The sequence below is a fragment of the Kogia breviceps genome, chromosome 5 (assembly GCF_026419965.1).
Source record: "Kogia breviceps isolate mKogBre1 chromosome 5, mKogBre1 haplotype 1, whole genome shotgun sequence".
Lineage (NCBI taxonomy): Eukaryota > Metazoa > Chordata > Mammalia > Artiodactyla > Physeteridae > Kogia > Kogia breviceps.
In genome coordinates, this window is record NC_081314.1 from 66,906,456 (window position 1) to 66,923,048 (window position 16,593).

The following is a 16,593-nucleotide window of genomic DNA, read 5'->3' on the forward strand; positions in this document are numbered from 1 at the left end:
CCTTCATCATGAGCATTCATTTATCCATGTAACATTTACTAAGCACCAACTATGAACCAGGCCCAGGATGAGGCCCTGGAGCGGTAATGAAGATTAAGATCAGGTCCCTGCCCTGGAGATCTGGCTCAGATCATCCTTCCTCAGTGTAGTAGGACCAACAGGTAAATAAATACATAATTATAATAAAATGTGCAAACTCCAACGCTAGAGCTATTTTTACAGGGCAGCATGGGAACATCCAGGAAATGCACATAACCTACTTGCGGGAGCTGTGAGGGGCTTAGCAGGCAGTTTTCCAGGAAGACTTTCTATGCAGTCCATATTGCGTTTTTTTTGTTTTTTGGTGTTTTTTTTGGCAGTGCCACGTGGCTTGTGGGATCTTAGTTCCCTGACCAAGAATTGAATCCGGGGCCTCAGCAGTGGAAGCGCCAGGGAATTCCCCATACCGTGTCTTGAAAGGTAAGCCAGAGTCTGGCCAGATGGGGAAATGATGGGCACAGGTTTGGGGAAACAGCAAATCAGTATACACAGATATCCAATACAGCGTGGCTGGAACATTCTGTGCGCCTAAGGAGTGGCAGGAGATAAGGCTGATTAAGGAGGCTGTCAGGGGATAAAGGCATTTGAACTTTATCCTTCAGACAAGAATTTCTCAAGAGAATGGGCTACAGGGGTGTAGAGATTAGACTCCCCGGCCCTGCTGTGCACTAGATGGGCCTGGGATGGCCAGACCAGCCGCCTCAGGCAGCCTCTACCATGCATCCCAGGGGCTCAAAGAAATAGTGGCATTTTTCTGTGTGTGCCAAATCAGGAAAAATATTAGAAAATGTGGCTTTGACATTGGGAGGCCACTGAAAGGCCTCAGGCAGGAAAGTGAGTTGGTTGGTTTTTAACTAGATCTCTCTGCTGTTCCTGTGGAGGACAGATTAAAAAGGAGGCAGCTGTAACAGTCTGGGTAGGAGATGATAAAGGCCAGAACCAGGGTCATGGCAATGGGGACGAAGTTTCAGGAGGTAAATTAAGTAGGACGGAGTGACTGGTTGTGGGAGGAGAGAAAAGATTCCAGGATATTTCCTAGGGGCTCCCTGGGCTTGTCAGGTGACTGATGCTGACAGGAGAATACAGAGAAAACAGCCCCACAGGAAGCAGCCTCCCCTTTATCATATATGATGTGTAATTACCTTGGAACAAGCAACACATGCCTTGAGCACTTTGCGATGTGAGTCTCCAGGTTAGTGGCTATGTAAATAAGGACAAATGTCCCCTAAAGACATTCTATTTTTTTTTATACTGTCTATGGCAGGAACTGACAGATGTTTCAGGCTTCTGTGCTGTGTTTGCTTTGTGTGTGTGAGAGCAAGGCATCTCAAATCACACCGGAATTCAAAAGCTCATATGTGGCTAATTAAAAGAAAGACAAGAGGCAGGGAGTGATAAATCAGGATGGTCACCTCCTAACACCAAATGCTTTAAGAACAAGGAAATGAAAGAAGCAGTTGCAAACCCAGGAAAGGTCCTGGATTCAACACGTCAGGTGAGGAGGTGACACAACAGAAAGAACTTTAAAACAGGACTGCATTTTAATTTATTATTATTATTATTCTTTGCAAACTGATATGCAGCTTAAAGTTCGCAAAAGTGAAAATGCCTAAGGTATTGCATACAGCTTTTCTAACTCCCAAGATTTGTTTCAGTTGATAAGATAAAGGTTTTAAAAAACAGCACCAAAGACTCTGGATAGGAAAATCAAGTAGGAAAAGCCTTGGCTGTAACTCTTCACCACAGCCCTGCTGCAGTCTGCTTGGGACAAGCAGAGGAGTATATCATTGTAACAGGGGAGGTTCTGAGGATGTAGGCATTCTTAAAGCTGGCATGCCTCTGCATTGGTTGGCATGACTTTTAAAGAGCAGAGATGAACCCACGATTCAATTCTGCTTAGTCAAGATGACTCAGCTATGACTACCTACACCTCATCCCACCTTGCATAGGAAAAGAAGGTATAGGATTAAGGGACATTCTTGTTGCCTTGGTCGGCTTAAGAAAACACAAGGTGCCTCATGGTCTCCCAACAATAATACAAAAACCTGGTATTCTAGAAATATAAGGCCAGGAGCTCTACAACACACAATGCTATCAAACAGCATGAATTACCACGTGGCGTAATTTCTGATAAACTTTAATGCACACTTTACACCATCTTTCTGTGCTACCAAAACGGTGCTCATGAACGTCCTGGCTGGCTGATGCTCTCAAGAGCATCATCAATGTGAAAAAGAGAGGCAAACGTCAGGTGCTTATTAGGCCATGCTCCAAAGTCATCATCTGGTTTCTAACTGTGATGGTGAAGCATGGTTATATTGGCAAATTTAACTGATGATCACAGGGCTGGAAAAATTGCTGTGAACTTAAACAAGTGTGGAGAGATCAGCCCCAGATTTGATGGGCAACACAAAGATGTAGAAAAATGGCAGGTCCCATCCTGTTTGGTTCCATTGTACTGACAACCTCATCTAGCGTCATGGACCATGAAAAAGCAAGTGTGTGAAAACACACTGGAGGGAAAACCATGGGATCCTTTTTCTAGGGATGTAATACATATGTGCAAATAAAATGCTTCAGTGCAAAATAAAAACCAAAAAAAACTTTAATGACAAATCTCAAAAAAGTTCATTACCTTCCTCTGGCTTCACTGCTTTCTCCTTCTTTACTGATCCTGTTTTAGGACACTTGTCTTGTGTTTTCTTCTGTGAACCACTGGTTTCCTTTTTAGAATTAATCTTAAAAAAAAAAAAAAGAAAGAAGTGTCTCCGTCATCATGATATGGCCATTTAGCGAAATGTCCAAAGGACATGTTAGCAAATCATCCATCAAGCTGCTGCTCTTATTGAAAAGAGACACATCCAGCTTCTTAAAAGTTAACTTCTGTAACTTCCCCAACTCCCCATATCTTTGAGCTGGGTTCCTACCATTCCACTGACACTGCTCTCCCCGAAGTAACTAAAGACCTAAACTCCAAACACAGTAGCCTTTATGCTGTTCTCATCCATTCCAACTTGTCCAGAGTATTTGAGCTGAGGTCACTTCCATTCTTTTCATCTCTGATCCCCACATCACTAAATCAAATCATAGATCTACCATGGGATAAACTTCCACTTCTTAGCCTGCTTTTGCAGCACCTCCACATTCTGGCCCTAGCCTAGCCATGCCTCACATCACACTGCCATTTCCCACTTCTAGACTTTTATCCACGCTGGTTCTTCACTTGGGATGCTCTTCTCCTCTCCCAGCTCAATCACAGTTGTCCTCATTCAGATGGATTCAAATCTTAAGTCTCCCTGAGGCAACTTAACACTCCTCTAGAATAAAGTTCACCCTCCCCTGTTCTCCAGGCACTTGTTAGTACTTTCACAGCATGTTGCTACATATGTGACCTGGTGTTGTTACATATGTCCCCTGTACGAGCATAAGAGTATTGGTCTTCCCTAGAAGACTGAGAGTCCCTCAAGGACAGAGATGACATCTCACTCATGGTTGTAACCTACACAGGGCCCAGCACCCAGAACTGCCCATAATGGGGCATGCTGGGACTTACAAAACATTCATCAAATTGAAACTGAGATAATAGAAACTACGTAATGTTCTCCTTTCCAAGCTCCTCTTCTATCTTTATACAGGAAATTCTCTATACATAGTTTATTACATTTAATTCTATGTCACTGTCAGCCTCATGACCCCAGTTTGCTCTCCAACTAGATTTTTTAAAAATTGACAGTGAAAACAAAATCAGAAAATAATATAAAATTTAGAGCCACATCTGGAACATAAGATAGGACTCTAAATTTTATATTTACCACAGTGCATGAATAAATGCACTCTCTAAAGAGAAAATTACTATTTGTTGACCACTGAATGGGATAAGAACATTACATATTATTTCAAATGCACCAACTCAAAGAGGAAACTGAGGCTCAGGAAAGTGAAGTGATATACTGAAAGCACGCTCCTCCACTCAACATGCTCCCTCTCGATATTCCTTTGCTCCTTGGACATTTCATGTTTTAGCTTCTCTCCCTCTCATTTTCCCCTCCACGTGTACAGTGAGGAGGAAATAATCTGAAGAGCTCAAAGTACCGTGAGAGTCACAGGGAGAGATCATAAAATCCAGATCTGGATCAGGTGTCTCTATAGCAGTTACTGATGACACTCGCAATGTCGGAGTTATATCAAAAGGCCTAAAACACATCATGAACAATGAGTTGTACTGAACCTGAAATCAAACAGGATGATACCCAAACACTGAAATAAGAGTCCCAGAAAAGGTCCCAATAACTTTTTGCTTTCATCCTACTCACCATCAAAATGACCTAGTAGCTAAGAAGTGGCTTTCAGCCCAGCCTGAGTGAACTCCTAGGACCCAAGGCGACCAGAGGATAAAAAGGTCAATACGAGAGCCAGCTCTACGTACGCCCTTGTCTTTGCCTAACTCAGAGCCCAGAGTGGGCGGCCAGCTTTCCGTGTTGCTGCAGGAGGCCCGGCAGTGCAGCAGGAACACTTTGGAGTCGAACCGACCTTTCCAGCAGGCTGTTTAACCCTTCTGAGCCCCCGCTTCCTCAGCTATACAAGTGGAAGATAATCGTATCTGGACGCAGAGCTCTTAAAATGGCTGAACAGGGCTTTCCTGGTGGCGCAGTGGTTGAGAGTCCGCCTGCCGATGCAGGGGACACGGGTTCGTGCCCCGGTCTGGGAAGACCCCACATGCCGCGGAGCGGCTGGGCCCGTGAGCCATGGCCGCTGAGCCTGTGCGTCCGGAGCCTGTGCTCCGCAACAGGAGAGGCCACAACAGTGAGAGGCCCGCGAACCGCAAAAAAAAAAAAAAAAAAAAAAAAAAAAAGCTGAACAGGATGACAGCTATAAAGTGCTTAATCCAGGAACTGGGACATAGCTGGTACTAGTTAATGAGTGTCAAGTCGGCAGCCAAGACACCATGGATAATTTTCAAATGTATGCAGTATTTAATGTCTCTTCTCTGCCACCTTATTCATTTGATTATTAAGAAAGGAGCTTCCTAATGTTTCAGTCAGGATTTGATGGAGTTTAGGAAACTAAGTTATGACTGAACAGCAGCACACACTGAGCCCACGTCCTTCTCCTTGTCATTGCCTTGCTGATAAACTCTCAGTGACAGAAGACCTCTGTTCTCTAACCCCACAACCCTGCCCTCGTAGAATAGAACCGGTATGCGGAAAAAGCACAGCAGTTTGGTCACCAGAGAACAGGGCCCCTGCCAACAAGACGCGGACAATGAGTTCAGCTGAGATTTCTCCATCACTCACTACGGTCCCATCTCTCTTGCTGGAAAGACACAGACACAGACATAGACACAGACACACAGACACACAGACACACAGACACACACACACACACACACACACACACACCACGAATCTTACCTCAACTGGGGGTGTCTCTCCCAGCAACAGGTTATTAAAAATGGTAGCATAATCACCATTTAGATTCATCAGTTCCTCGTGGGTGCCTCTCTCCGTAATACAGCCCTCTTTCATGAAGATCACTTCATCACAGTCAGCCAGGTACTAGAGACAAAGACAGGGTCAACATAGTGTGGCTGATATTTGTGCAAATACATCCAAACGCCTATACCTTAGTCCAGCGGTTCTCATCTGGAGGTGAACAAGCCCCCCAGAGGATACTTCATAATATCTGGAGACATTTTTGGTTGTTACAGTTGGGGGGGAGGGGGTACTACAGCCATCTGGTGGATAGGGGCCAGGGATGCACAGGACAAGCCCCCCACAAAAGGGAGCTCTCTGGCCCCCAAACCCCACTGTGCTGAGACTGAGAACCGCTGCTTTAGTTTGTCCTGCCTCGTGATGTAGTTCAAAAACCAGTTCCTCTAATTTTTGACATAAATCTGCTGATGAAGCCACACAAAGGCCTGCATTAAACTTCACATCCCTTCCCTGCACTCAGAAGTACAAATAATTACAGTCTTTCTGCGGCAAAATGGGGGCTTAGCCCCCAAACTTGACAACATATGCAAAGCAGATGGTAACATCCTTGAGCTGCTCTCTGAAGTGGCTGCTGGTCATGGAATGACAGGGAGAAGAGCTTGTTTTCCCTAAACAGTTCCCACTCGCGTATAGATGTTAACACAACCCTTTCCAAACTGTCTCATACCCAAACTCCATTTTCAGTCTACTCCTCTCAGCCCTTTTACTTACTGAGTTACATGCAGAAACTAACATGCTCCAATGATCTCTGATTCAGATGGCCATCTGATATAACGAGCTTTATTAGTACAATGGGACAGGGGGCTATTTGCTGAGCAAGTGAACACTCATGATTCCAGGGACCTCTAGGAGCCCCACAAAGGTACCTGGACCAAGCCCACCTCCCTGTTTCTGATCTCCCAAGCCAAGGTGGGGAGCCTGGGGAAGGAAGCACCATACCTGTAACTGGTGGGTAATGAACAGAACCGTCTTTGATTTGAGGTGCTTCTGGATAGCACTGTTGAAGATGTGGTTGCCCACGTGGGCATCTAAGGCACTGAGGGGGTCATCCAGGATGTAGATGTCTCGGTCACTATACAGGGCCCGGGCGAGGCTGATCCTTTGGCGCTGCCCACCACTCAGGTTGGCTCCGCGCTCGCCAATCTACAGGACCCCAGAAAGCACGGGAAGCCTCCAGCTCAAGTCCAGAACAATGCTCAGTGATCACCCCAGTCACCTCCCCTCCCCTCCACCCAAACCAGCTTCTTCTCTTCACTTCCCCACCTGGATAAAGTGCTGCCATGTCCTCCAGGGCCCACACAGAACTGGGGGGAGCATCAGCCCAGATGCCTCCTCCTCTCCCACAACCATCTGGTTACTAACCAATCCTGTATCTGAGCCTCGTCACGCCCTCTTGATGTCCCGCTACAATCCATTCTCCATGGGCAGAAAGACCTTTCCAAAACACAAAGCTGACCATGTCCCACCCTTGCTTAGTCCTAAAGAACATAATCTAAGCCCCCAAATATGGCAGACGAAGCAGGCTCTTTACCACCTGGCTTCCCAGCAACTCTCAGCCTCCACTGCCAATCCCCCTTCCATACCCTGGGATCTGAGCATTTTCAATTGTGTGTCTATTATGAACACACACCACCACTGTCATGCCTTCTTCTGTACTGTGTCTGCTCAGTTCTGGGGTCCTCTCCTCTGTGAAGCCTCCCCTCCCCCTCTCCACTAACACCCAAAGAAAGGGCACTCTTTCATCAGCTTATTTTGTGCCTATTTGTCGGGATGTCTCTCTCAGTTGTAAGCTTTTTGAGGACACAGACTATTGTCCTTTTCTTTTATATTCCCCGTGCCTCCAGCAGCTTCTGCACATGCAGCAGGCATATAACAAGCACTTAATAAATGTTACTAAATAAACAAATGAAAAAAAATCAATTGTCAAATGGTAACTAGCTCTGTATTTTTAAAAAACCTTATCCTTAAAAAAATTCAATTAATTCAGAGGTTTTCAAATAAGAACAGGTATGAGAATTACCTGCAGGGCTTGTTAAAACATATTGTGGAGCCCCACCCTTAGAGTCCTGGATTCAGTAGGTCTGGGTGTGGCTAAGAATCTGCAGTGATGCTGCTGATCTGCTGCTAATCAGGGGACCAGGATCTGAGAACCAGTAAACTAATCAAACCATTCAAATCTGGTTTGAGGGCTTAAATTGAAGTCAGCTGAATAAAAGAGTCAGCCCCAGAGGCCTCCAGGGCAGGTCATGGGATTTGAGTGTCAACACTGAAGGCACAAGCCAGTTCCAAAGACAAGCCTCTGGGAACTGTTCCAGGGCAGAGAAGCAAAGAAAGGCAGGTTTGTGCTAAGGACTTTCTTTCTTTCTTTTTTTTTTTTTTTTTTTTTTTTTTTGTGTGTGGTACGGGGCCTCTCACTTGCAGAGCACAGGCTCCGGACGCACAGGCTCAGCGGCCATGGCTCACGGGCCCAGCCGCTCCGCGGCATGTGGGATCTTCCCAGACCGGGGCATGAACCCATGTCCCCTGCATCAGCAGGTGGACTCTCAACCACTGCGCCACCAGGGAAGCCCCAGGACTCTTTCTTTCTAGAGGGAAAGGCCTCTCTAGAGACCATATGTGAGTAAGGAAGTTGGAAGAATGAAGTTCAGGGGAAGAAGCTCAACAGGCACGTGCTTAACTTTGGTTTTAAAAATGAATAGGGTAGAAAACATGAATTCTGAACCAACAATGGGATTTTGTTTAAAATCCACATGACATGAAATATTTATATGCTTAAAACAGGTAGTGTTGATATTCCTGCCCTAAGGACCAAATGCTTTCCTAACATAAAGTCCCAGAGAAAGTAAAACTCCTGTGTAGGTTCTTCTCCCATGCATTTAAGATGCACTCCTAGGAGGGGGCTCTGGCATAGCCCTGCCACCTATCTTCCAGAATCCTCTCTGCTAAACACCCTGGCCCACCAGGGACAGAAGACTTGTACCTCTGTCAGGTCACTGTTGGGAAGGATGGCCAGGTCAGGCCTCAGGCAACAGCTGTTCAGCACAGAGTTGTATCTGAAGGACACAAAGAGACCCAGCATCAGGGACACAGTTGGGGTAGAGCCTGCTGACTCAGGCTGCCTGTGTCCCACACAGCCAAGATGAAAGCATGACAGAAACCAAACATTCCTTGCCTTTCTTCATCAAATTCCTTCCCAAAGAGGATGTTGTCTCTCAGAGTGGCATTGAGGATCCAGGCCTGCTGCGCCACATAAGCGAAGGTTCCATTGACTGCAATGCTGCCCTCTAGAAGTGACATCTAGGGAAAGAGACACCATCTAATGGCATCACAACGCAAAACCATCACCCTAAGCCAGCAGAACCCCCGACATTCCACGATGGAGTTGAAAATCTTGGCAATTTCCTTGGATGCGTTTTGAACCCAAATCTGGACCTCACCTTTGTTCCACAGAGAGCAAAGCTACAGCAGTAGCTACAGCAGTCAAGAAAATCAAAGTTCTCCTTGCTTACGTGTGATGGGAGTCCAGCATAACCCGTGACTTGAATGAACAAATACTTCATTCAGCAACCCATAAGCTACTTTATTATCCTTTTTTCCTAACTGCAAACTGTTCTAATTGAAGGAAGCACAAGCAGAAGGCCCCTGCAGAATTCCCCTGGCGAGTATATGCTGTAAAGACTTAGAGCTAGTCCCTGCCTCAAGATGAGCACAGGTCAACTCATCCACAGAATTAATACAGGCTGTGGGCTACGTCAGCTGCTTCTGTAAAATGAGGACCAGAGGGGAAAAAAATTCCAGTTAGACATCAACTAGTATTACTGAGCATCTACACAATGATGACAGACCCCTCCAACATGAAGAGACTACATGATGAGCCATGTGCTTTGAATTGTGTTTTCAGTTGCAGTGGTCGACATGAATCGATTTACCCATTTTATGCTCTTTCAGTGTTCCTTTTGGAACAGTAGACGTTTGTCTTGGGTTAGGAATGTTATAGCTTGAAACAGTTTCATTAACCAGTCTGCACACACAAGTTTGTCCTCTCAAACGTGGTAATGCACAGCATACACACACAGGCCATAACACAGTACCACAACTGCCCGCAAACAGGTAAGTACACTGATAATGCACTCAAGTGTTCAGAAACCCCCTGAGGGTCTAACTGTGGAAATCCAGCTCTCTCGGCCGCTATAGTACAAACACCCCACACTGCAGACCGCCAACAAAGAGTTACACTCTAAAGAAGCAGGGCTGACCGGTATTCCCAGACTCTCTGTCAGAGAGAAGGCTGTCAGGATTTGATCCAGAAGCAAAGACCCACTCATTTTTCAATGTAACTGCTGCCCACTAACCCTCCTTCCCCTTCACTCCACCTGTGTTCTCATCACTGGCCCTGAAATCTGGCTGATGATCAGAAATTACATAGGAGGTCTTTGGCTTTTTACGAAGACCACTGGCTGAGCCCAACCACTGTACAGCCTCATAAAGCAGAAGCGGGTGTGGGTGGGAAGCTGCCCCTCTAGATGATTTGAATACAGGCTTCCTCAGACCACCCTGGGTACCACTGCTCTAGAGGAGAGCCACAACTCCACCAACTGTGACAGTGATGCTGAACAGGACCAAATATTCCACAGATTGGGTGCTACAAAACAATCTTCCCCAGCCCCTTCTCCCATTGGTTTAATTTCCTCAATATGGAAAAATGACTCAGAGGACTTCATCCATCAAGAGGAATAACCTTAAGTTTATCCTCATCTCACCCAACAAGTCAAGCTAGTTTAATCCAAATGCTGACAGCCCTCTTCCGGGCCCTCTGAGCACTATTCACTCACTGCCTTGTGCTGTGCTTGTGTGTCTAGAAGGCCTAGCACCACAATCAGACCATAGACACTCCTTTTTTGTGGGGGGGGCTGGGGGGCAGCGCCGCATGGCATGCGGGATCTTAATTCTGCAACCAGGGATCCAACCTGAGCCCCCTGCATTGGGAGCACGGAGTCTTAACCACTGGACCTCCAGGGAAGTCCCAGACCATGAACTCCTTGAGGGCATAAATCTTTCAGTTTAGGCTGAAAACGGGGTGGGTCTTTACTTCTAGATCAAATCCTGAAGGCTCTCTCTCCGACAGGGAGGTTGGTGAGGCTGGTCCATTTGTTGGCAGTCTGCAGTTTGTCCATCCCTTTTCTCTGACATTTCCCAACACACTGTCCGGCATACCTATGGCACTCAGTAAATACATGCTGAATAAAAGAAGGCAAGAGAAACAAATGACGCCAGCTGGGTATCAATTAGTCATTCAGCCCCCTTCCAGATACAGTGCTGTTGTTAAGGGGTAGGAAAGGCAGGGGCCAGGGTATGATACAGACCTAGGGCCATTTTGTTTCCACCTTTCCTGACTCTCTTCAGGAAATAAGTTCATTTTTCCTGAGACTCTGGCTAAGCAGAATCCAGAGAAAGAAGCAGAAAATGCCAAGAACAATAACAAAATCTTACCTGGCCTAAAATGGATGAAATGAGAGAGGTTTTTCCACTTCCCACACTGCCACAGATTCCAACCAGTTTACCCTGGACAAAGCACATGAGAGAGGAAGGTCATTAAAGCACTACTGACCATTCATCTCTAGGACTTTGGATTTCCTTTGAAGAAAAAAATGTTAACGAAAATGTTAAGTCCATCACTATGGGAATGTCATCCTGAGGACCCAGCAAGTCACTTACCTCTTTTCTCCCTCATCAGCCACCCACGTCATAGGGTTTCTGTGGGGATGCACTGAGGTAACAGATGTGTAAGCCTTTTGGAAAAATTAAATATGCCACAGACATTAGGTATCCCACATCACTTTTAGAAAGGCCTACCCCCTTTCCTACTTTGTTGGTAACTGATACTTTTTGATAACTTGTTTATTTTTATTGTTGTTTTTGGAAGAGAGGACAGGAGTCTTGAAAATTACTTTATTTTCATTTTATTTTATATGATTTTTTTTCTCCAGGGTCTATAAATCATTTTCATAAAAATTATGTGCACTGTGCACTGTTGTTTCCATTTTTCTACAAAACACCTCCAAGAATCTGAGGGCATATTTTTACCATCAATCTCACATGAAAGTGGAAAACCAAGCCTGTGATTAACTGAATAGCCTCAGGCAAAATGATGAGTTCTCCATGAGCAATGTTAAAAGTTTTCAAGAACAGACAGATGATTTTAACAGGGCCACTTGTTCAGCAACACTCTGTTGCCTCAAGACTGGCAGCGAGGAGAGGCATGGAGAGTGGTGGTGTGGAAAGAGCGTGGATTCTGGAGGCAGATAGGTGTTGATTTGAATCCCAGCTCCATCAGCACTTGCCAATTTTGTGGACTTGGTCTTATTACTTAAACGAATACTGTCTCTCTAACTGAGCTTTGAGCAACTTGGAAGGAGCCATCCTTGCAGGACCAAACACACTGTCTGGTACTTAATAAAAGTATATTGGACAAAGTTTTTGACATGGTTCAGGAGGTTGAAAGATTACAGCCCGGTCGTGATGAGGAGACCAAGTCATAGGCTCAGACTCTGCTCAGGTTGGTCAGGTTAACACAGAGAAAATGCTGTTCCGATAACTAAATGGTGACTAAAGATGTCAACAATGAAGTAAGTGCCTGGGGCACAGAAGACATCAGGCAAATATTAACTTCCTACCTCTTCCCTAAAGAGGGGGGCTGGGGGAATTGTGGTATCTCTTCAGATAGCTAAAGGTCTGTCATGTGAACGTGGACTGTAAAAGGCAGAAGGAGGATCAATAGATAGAAAGGAGAAGAGTAAATTTCAGCTGATTACAAGGAATAATCCTCTAATAGAGCTGATTAGCAATGTGATATAGTTGCCTCAATCAAGATAAACGTTATTAAATAAGGAGCCTGCTGTTAAAATCTGGACTTCCCGGGTGGCGCAGTGGTTAAGAATCTGCCTGCCAATGCAGGGGACAGGGGTTCGAGCCCTGGTCCGGGAAGATCCCACATGCCGCGGAGCAACTAAGGCTGTGTGCCACAACTACTGAGCCTGCGCTCTAGGACCCGTGAGCCACAACTACTGAGCCCATGTGCCACAACTACTGAGCCTGTGTGCTGCAACTACTGAAGCCCGTGAGCCTAGAGCCCATGCTCTCCAACAAGAGAAGCCACCATAATGAGAAGCCCGTGCACCGCAACGAAGAGTAGAGCAACTAAGGCTGTGTGCCACAACTACTGAGCCTGTGCTCTAGAATCCGTGAGCCACAACTACTGAGCCCATGTGCCACAACTACTGAGCCTGTGTGCTGCAGCTACTGAAGCCCGTGAGCCTAGAGCCCATGCTCTGCAACAAGAGAAGCCACCATAATGAGAAGCCCGTGCACCGCCACGAAGAGTAGCCCCCACTCGCCGCAACTAGAGAAAGCCCTTGTGCAGCAACGAAGACCCAACACGGCCAAAAAAGTTAATTGGAGTCAAAAAAACTGACTTGTGTACAACCATGCTAGTTGTTTCAGGTGGTCTCATAGAGGACCATGAGTATCTCATGAGAGCAGTTGTTATTCATTTCTATTGTTAAATGCCTAAATATCCCTTCTAGAGGTGGAACTGGCCAGATTTGCTCTTTAGTTCAAAACCACTCCCAGAGAGAAAGCCCTTTGCTAAAAGGCCTGGAAGCTGCCTACCCCTGCCAGAATAGACACCTGGTAGATGGTTACCTCTTCAATTTCCAAGTCGATGTTGTACAGCGTCCTCTGCAGGCGGAGGTTCCCCAGGTGGATGTGCTTGCCCTCTTCCTCCTCAGGACTGGGCCGCTCGTCACTGTCCAGGAGGAGGTGGCCCTTCTGCTCTGCCAGCACCGCCTGATGCTCAGTGCGCTGCAGCTGCCTCACCTTCTCTTTCTTGCCCCTGGCAGCCCTCTTGTCTTTTTTCGTTTTGGGGGTCAGCTTGGGTGAGTTCTGGAGACTGGAGTGGGAGGAGTCCCATGCCAAGGTGGCATTTTTCATCTCTATCGTGATGTGAGGGCTGGCTGGTTTTTTCTTTATCATGTGAACCTCTTCCATTAGAAACAAACTCTGATAGGAGTTGTGAGAGAGGTGCAAAGATGAGACACTGGATCAAGACCAGGGAGACAAGCCTAGGGCGTACACTCACGAAGCAAAACACATCAGGCTATACAGTGGAAGGAAGCTGAAGGGCAAAAGGTAGCTCATTAGTGTAGCCCAGCCTCAGGCCCACGGAGAGGTCACGGGAGTGTGGGGACACCCTTGGGATGGACGGGGGCCTACTTAACTGGCCCAACACTCGATGCTACCAGTTACATGCTAAACTACTCTTTCCTTTTCCACCAGTCTAATGTGGACCAAGGCCTATTTAACTGACTGGCCTGCAGCCCCTGTTCTCATTCATGAGTTGCTGAGTAGCAGGTAGTAAACTGCAAGCAGGGAAACCAAAGGGTGGGCACGCTGCTCTCCTGCCCAGACCCTCATCACTCTGTTTGCCTTCCAGACCACTCCCGCAGAACCCCCAAGCCTAGGCACTTCCCTCACGCACATGTTGGGGGGAGAGGCAGAGCTGATATTGTGACCAGGCCTAGCTCGCTCCGGTTAGAAAGGAGTACCTAAGGTTTTATTGACGGCGGAGTACATCTTCTCGCCAACAATTTCTCATGTCTTCCAAGTCTTGCCTCGGAACTTGTGAGAATTCAAACAAAGGGCTTGCATGGAAGGGAAGGGTATCTCTCTCAGAAACATCCTTGGGAAGAAAGAAAGACTCTTCCCTCCCACTCATTCCCCAAGTCCCACTGAGTTATATCAGGGGAAGAGAAATGGAATGCTTGAAAAGCTAAGTGTCTCTGAAATTAGATCTGAAACAGTGACCATAATAAACCTCTGCCCAGGGCCAACATGTGCCCATGACTTTGAACCCACTTCTGACACCTCCCTTAACCCAGTGATCTTCCCTATAGGGTGCTATCCCGGTTGGATTCCCAGTAGGATTAAAAATTTTTAAAAACATTAGCAAGTCTTTAGAGAAAAGATGATTTTTAATGGCAGGACTCTTTGCTTAGTTACCGAGAACCCCTAACTATTTTAAAGTTTGCAGGTGCTATTAAATGTACCATATAATCCCCTTGCCTAAGAGCCAGCTCTTTCTCCTAAATCCTAAACTCCTAGGCTTGCTCTTTGCATCCCTAAATTGCCATGTCTCCTATTCATTCCCAATCTCTGATCTTCCCAGAAATGTCATGTTTCTAAATCTCCTAGATAATCTTCACTCTTGGTCAACCTTTTAAAAAAGTAGTTTTCTGTTTAAAGTTCAGTTTTCTGAAAAGAGCCATTGGTTTCATTTGTTCAGAGCCTTCCTGAGAGACTGGGCTGAGAATAACATGCCAAATATTCTGCCCACCTTCACAGAGTAAACCATATGCTGACAGAATTCCTATCATTTCTCTCTCCTAAAGAGTTACTAAATGGGTCTTGTAGGCCTCATGCACTATAAAAACTATGCTAGTGCCTCTGGCTTGCACAGCTCGTCCACACTTGCCCTTCCCACAGGCTCTCTGCAGCCCCCGCACTCCTCCCAGGAGGATTTCAGCTTCAGGTCACTCTGCCTGGACATGCTGAGGCACACAAGCGTCCCACACACCTAAATTTATATCTACTTGGATTTGCACCTGCCGGGACAACAGAATCTTAGAGATACATAAACCGTAAACCTCAACTTTACATCAAAACACTACTCTCACTCACTGAAGCAATCAAATCAGAATGTATCTTTTGAGCAGAAGAGGAGACTACTCATAGGGCTGCCAGATAAAATACAGGATGCCTAGTTAAATTTTGATTCCAGATAAATAATGAATAGTCTTTTAGTATAAGTACGTCTCATGCAGTTATTAACTGGGTGGCCTGTGTTTTTATTTGCTAAACCCGGCAACACTATACTGGTGACTGTCTTATCAGAAAAGTTATAAGGTGGCTTCTCACTGCCTTTCTAAAGTTATCATCCTCCCAGAAGTGGAGGCGGGGGGAAGGAGGAGACTGCCAAGAGGAATTAGCTAGAATGCAGCTCATTCTCATGAGGCATACAACAGAGCTGGGGGTGATTCTGCTTCTATTATTAACTCTGAAGCTTCCTGGATAGAGGAAGGATCTATAGCGTGAAAAGCCACCTGCTAAAACAGGTTCTCACTAGTAAGTGAAAAGAAGAGAGCTCTCGAGAAAAAAGGGGGTTGGGGTGGTGTGTGAACAAATCTGTACTATAAATTCCTATTCCTTCGTCCAAAATGCCACCAAAGCTATTCACTAAAAAGGACAGAAAAACAAATAGGGGGACAAATTTATGCTCAAAACATCTGCCTTAGGGGCGGACATTCTGCTTATCACAGATAATTTCAACTGATCTATCTTCAAGTTCACAGACTTTCCTTTGTCCCCTGTATTCTGCTACTAAGTCCATCCAATATATTTTCAAATTTTGATTAATATACTTTCTTAGCTTAAAATTTTTTTATTTGGTTATTTTCCATATCTTCTATTTCTCTGCTGAGACTTTCTATCTTTTCATTTCTAAGGTCTTTTTCTGATAATTCCAACATTTGGGTCATCTCAGTATCTAGACTTTCTTTGTATGCAGAGTAATTTTGGATTGTATCCTGGGCATTTTGAATATTATATTATGAGACTCTACATCTTGGTTAAATCCTATATAAAATGTTGTGTTTTTCTTTTAGGAGGAAATTGATCCATTTAGGATGAGTTCTGGTCTGCTTCCTGTGGGCTGTTAAAAACAAGACAACAGGCCCCAAATGGAGTCACTTATGCTAAGCCCCACGTCACCAAACTGAGACTTAACTATAGTTTCAGCTCCCCCAGAAATGGAATATTAAACAAATCAACCAGGAATCACCTGATCAGCACTAGTTAGGTAACCCACCTGATAGACCCCTGCCATCCCCTAAAGGAAAGTAACCTTGTAATAACCAATGCAATTTTCTGCCTAGCATAACTTCCTTGTTCCTGCTCCCTTCTACCTATAAAAGTCTTTCATTTTGTACAGCTCCTCGGAGCTTTTTCT

The 16,593-nt window shown here is 45.6% G+C and overlaps 1 protein-coding gene and 1 pseudogene across 2 annotated transcripts in view; one reads left to right on the forward strand and one right to left on the reverse strand.

The window, feature by feature from the left end:
* ABCC5 (ATP binding cassette subfamily C member 5) overlaps positions 1 to 16,593 on the reverse strand; it is a 91,773-nt gene that overhangs the window by 31,959 nt on the left and 43,221 nt on the right. The window contains exons 11-17 of one of the 2 annotated variants that reach the window (XM_059064511.2): positions 13,233 to 13,589; positions 11,022 to 11,093; positions 8,704 to 8,828; positions 8,512 to 8,584; positions 6,471 to 6,674; positions 5,451 to 5,594; positions 2,675 to 2,777 (exon numbers count right to left, since the gene is read on the reverse strand). In XM_059064511.2, the coding sequence (XP_058920494.1) occupies positions 2,675 to 2,777; positions 5,451 to 5,594; positions 6,471 to 6,674; positions 8,512 to 8,584; positions 8,704 to 8,828; positions 11,022 to 11,093; positions 13,233 to 13,589 (1,078 nt within the window). Of the gene's footprint in view, positions 1 to 2,674; positions 2,778 to 5,450; positions 5,595 to 6,470; positions 6,675 to 8,511; positions 8,585 to 8,703; positions 8,829 to 11,021; positions 11,094 to 13,232; positions 13,590 to 16,593 lie in introns of those variants that run through there. The other variant, XM_067034118.1, reaches the window with a different exon arrangement.
* Positions 2,234 to 2,584, forward strand: LOC131757568 (small ribosomal subunit protein uS8-like; annotated as a pseudogene).